At 36.9% G+C, this 2,216-nt stretch overlaps 1 protein-coding gene across 1 annotated transcript; it reads left to right on the forward strand.

Annotated features, from left to right (window-relative positions):
- Positions 1–354: 354 nt before the first annotated feature.
- CCDC201 (coiled-coil domain containing 201) lies at positions 355–1,868 on the forward strand. Its single transcript, XM_058021507.1, has 2 exons — positions 355–903; positions 1,782–1,868. Exons 1-2 carry the CDS (start codon positions 355–357, stop codon positions 1,866–1,868), a joined length of 636 nt encoding a protein of 211 aa, XP_057877490.1.
- Positions 1,869–2,216: the final 348 nt, after the last annotated feature.

The following is a 2,216-nucleotide window of genomic DNA, read 5'->3' on the forward strand; positions in this document are numbered from 1 at the left end:
TTATCCACCTGGAAAGAGGAAACACTATCTTAATGATGTTGCAGTTAATTAAAGATCTTTAAAAATTTTAGCACACTTGGAGGTCCTCATGCAGAAGGCTGAGTAGTTAAGTGTTGGATGTGTGACCAGATGTGTTCTCAAGTTCTGTTTTCAATATGGCTCTTCTAAATGCCTGAACACTGATCTATATAAAGGATCAATTTCATGTAAAGACAGAATATAGACATAAAAATAGAAACACTTCAGATTTGATTTAACAGCTTGCTGCTAAAAAGCAGCTTACATTGCATCTTTTACAGCGTGAACAATGACACAAACTTTTTATTTTCTTAAGGCAATAAACCTGACTTCAAGATGTCAGAGGAAGATGATTCTTTTCTGAATGTTAAAAGATCTCTGAAAAAGAGAACGGTGAAACACAGCACCTCGGTGGACTCAGTGTTCTCAAGAACAACTCCATCTTCTTTAGGTATGACAAATCAGTCAATCAAGGACCAAGATGCCACAAAGAGAGTTTATGGCTCTCCAATGCCAAAATCAAATCTAAGTAGATCATTATCTCAAGTAACATTAGTACGTGCTGATGTATACATCCCTCCTATTTCCCCAAGACCGCTTTCAACAGCATTTGATTTGCAAGAAGTAAATAAAGAGAAAAGCCAGAGCTCTCGGCTTGTGTTTTCTAGAAGGAGGCTTTCCACTGTGTTGGCCTCTGATGAATCAAATCAAGAGCCAGCTCACAAGATTGTCCCAAACATAGAAACTCAAGCTACCACCAGAGCATTTATGGATGCTGCAGTAACTCCCAAGACTGAACCCTTACGTCTTGCTTCTGGAATACCAGGGATAAAAGACCCCCCAGTAGCAAAACCCAGAAAGAAGAAAATTAATAAAACTCTTCAGGTAAAGACTTTCATTTAGTTATTCAATAGCTAAGTTACACAAACTTCTGCCAACAAAGAATATATACAGCTATTTCAAGTAAAGTGAGAATAGTTTACTAATGGAATATTTCCATAACTTTAGCAGTGAGGACATCTGTTTATGAATTGCATCATAACATGTTAAACTCTGTGATACCATTCCTAATCACAGTCAGCATGCCATGCAAACTTCCAAACTAGCATTTTTTGCTTCAGCTTGTGAGCCGGTATGACTCATTGTGTACCCAAGTGGGAAAGTATATTTTTTAATATATCTTTCTTTAAGGGATATTTAAGAATAGTAAGAAATCAGTAATTGAAATTCTAAAGTTTCTTAATGTTAGCAAGTCAGATCAAACTTAAGGAACAGCTAATCTACCCCTTTTTCTGTTAAATCCAAAAGAATGACAGTCATTCCAAATGGGATCTTGTGAGAAGTCCTTTTAACTAATGTAGGGTTTTCTGGGAAAAGCTTAGATTAACAGATGCTCTGCAGGTGTTGGTTGTCTGTTTCAGAAAACTCCATTTTCTGAAACTCTAATTATTTGCTAAGGGCTTGTGGAAAGCCCATAGAAAGGATAGGAAGGCTGCAGAGTTAGACTTTGGAGGTTGTCATGTCAGTGTGAAGCTGTCGAATTCTGTTTTGCTTTGGTTTTTTCTCTGTATCATATTGTTCTTGAGTGTGTCAAGAAAACTTGACAGCTTTGAGAGTTAAAGCTTCTTTGCTTAAAACAAATGGAAAACTCCAGCCAAAATTGAGTTGGGTCATAAGTCCTTTGTGTAGGTTGTTTGTTTTTGAAAGCGGGTTGTATCTGAGTAGATTAGCTTGATTAAACAATATTTTTTCTTCTGTAACAGAGAAAGAAAGATAGAGAATGGCTGCTTCGTCAACTTAAAAACATTGAGGAGGCAACTAAACATGAATTGACAATTGAAGAAGCTTGATTGGGCTACATGTGGGATAAGTGCTGTCACATCCATCATGTGGGAATGGCGAGTTCCAATAAATCACACTGTTATAGTGCCTGTTAGGCTTCCTCTTTCCTTCCAAAAGGATCTTTTGCTGTTGTTTATTTGTTTTGTCATTCTTTCCTCTTAAATCCTAGAGTAGCCAGATATAATTTAAGATGAGAGTTAGGAAGAGGCTGTCTCTACAGGAGAGTTAATGTTAATTTATAATGGATAAAAGGCCTAGAATATTGAAGGGGGAAAGAACTTAATGTTTAAGAATCATTCTTCAGCCTGCCACAGCCCTCCCTGGCCTTAATCTTTCATGTAGCATTTAAGTCTTAC

Source organism: Melospiza georgiana, chromosome 1 (assembly GCF_028018845.1).
Source record: "Melospiza georgiana isolate bMelGeo1 chromosome 1, bMelGeo1.pri, whole genome shotgun sequence".
In the NCBI taxonomy this organism is placed as follows: domain Eukaryota; kingdom Metazoa; phylum Chordata; class Aves; order Passeriformes; family Passerellidae; genus Melospiza; species Melospiza georgiana.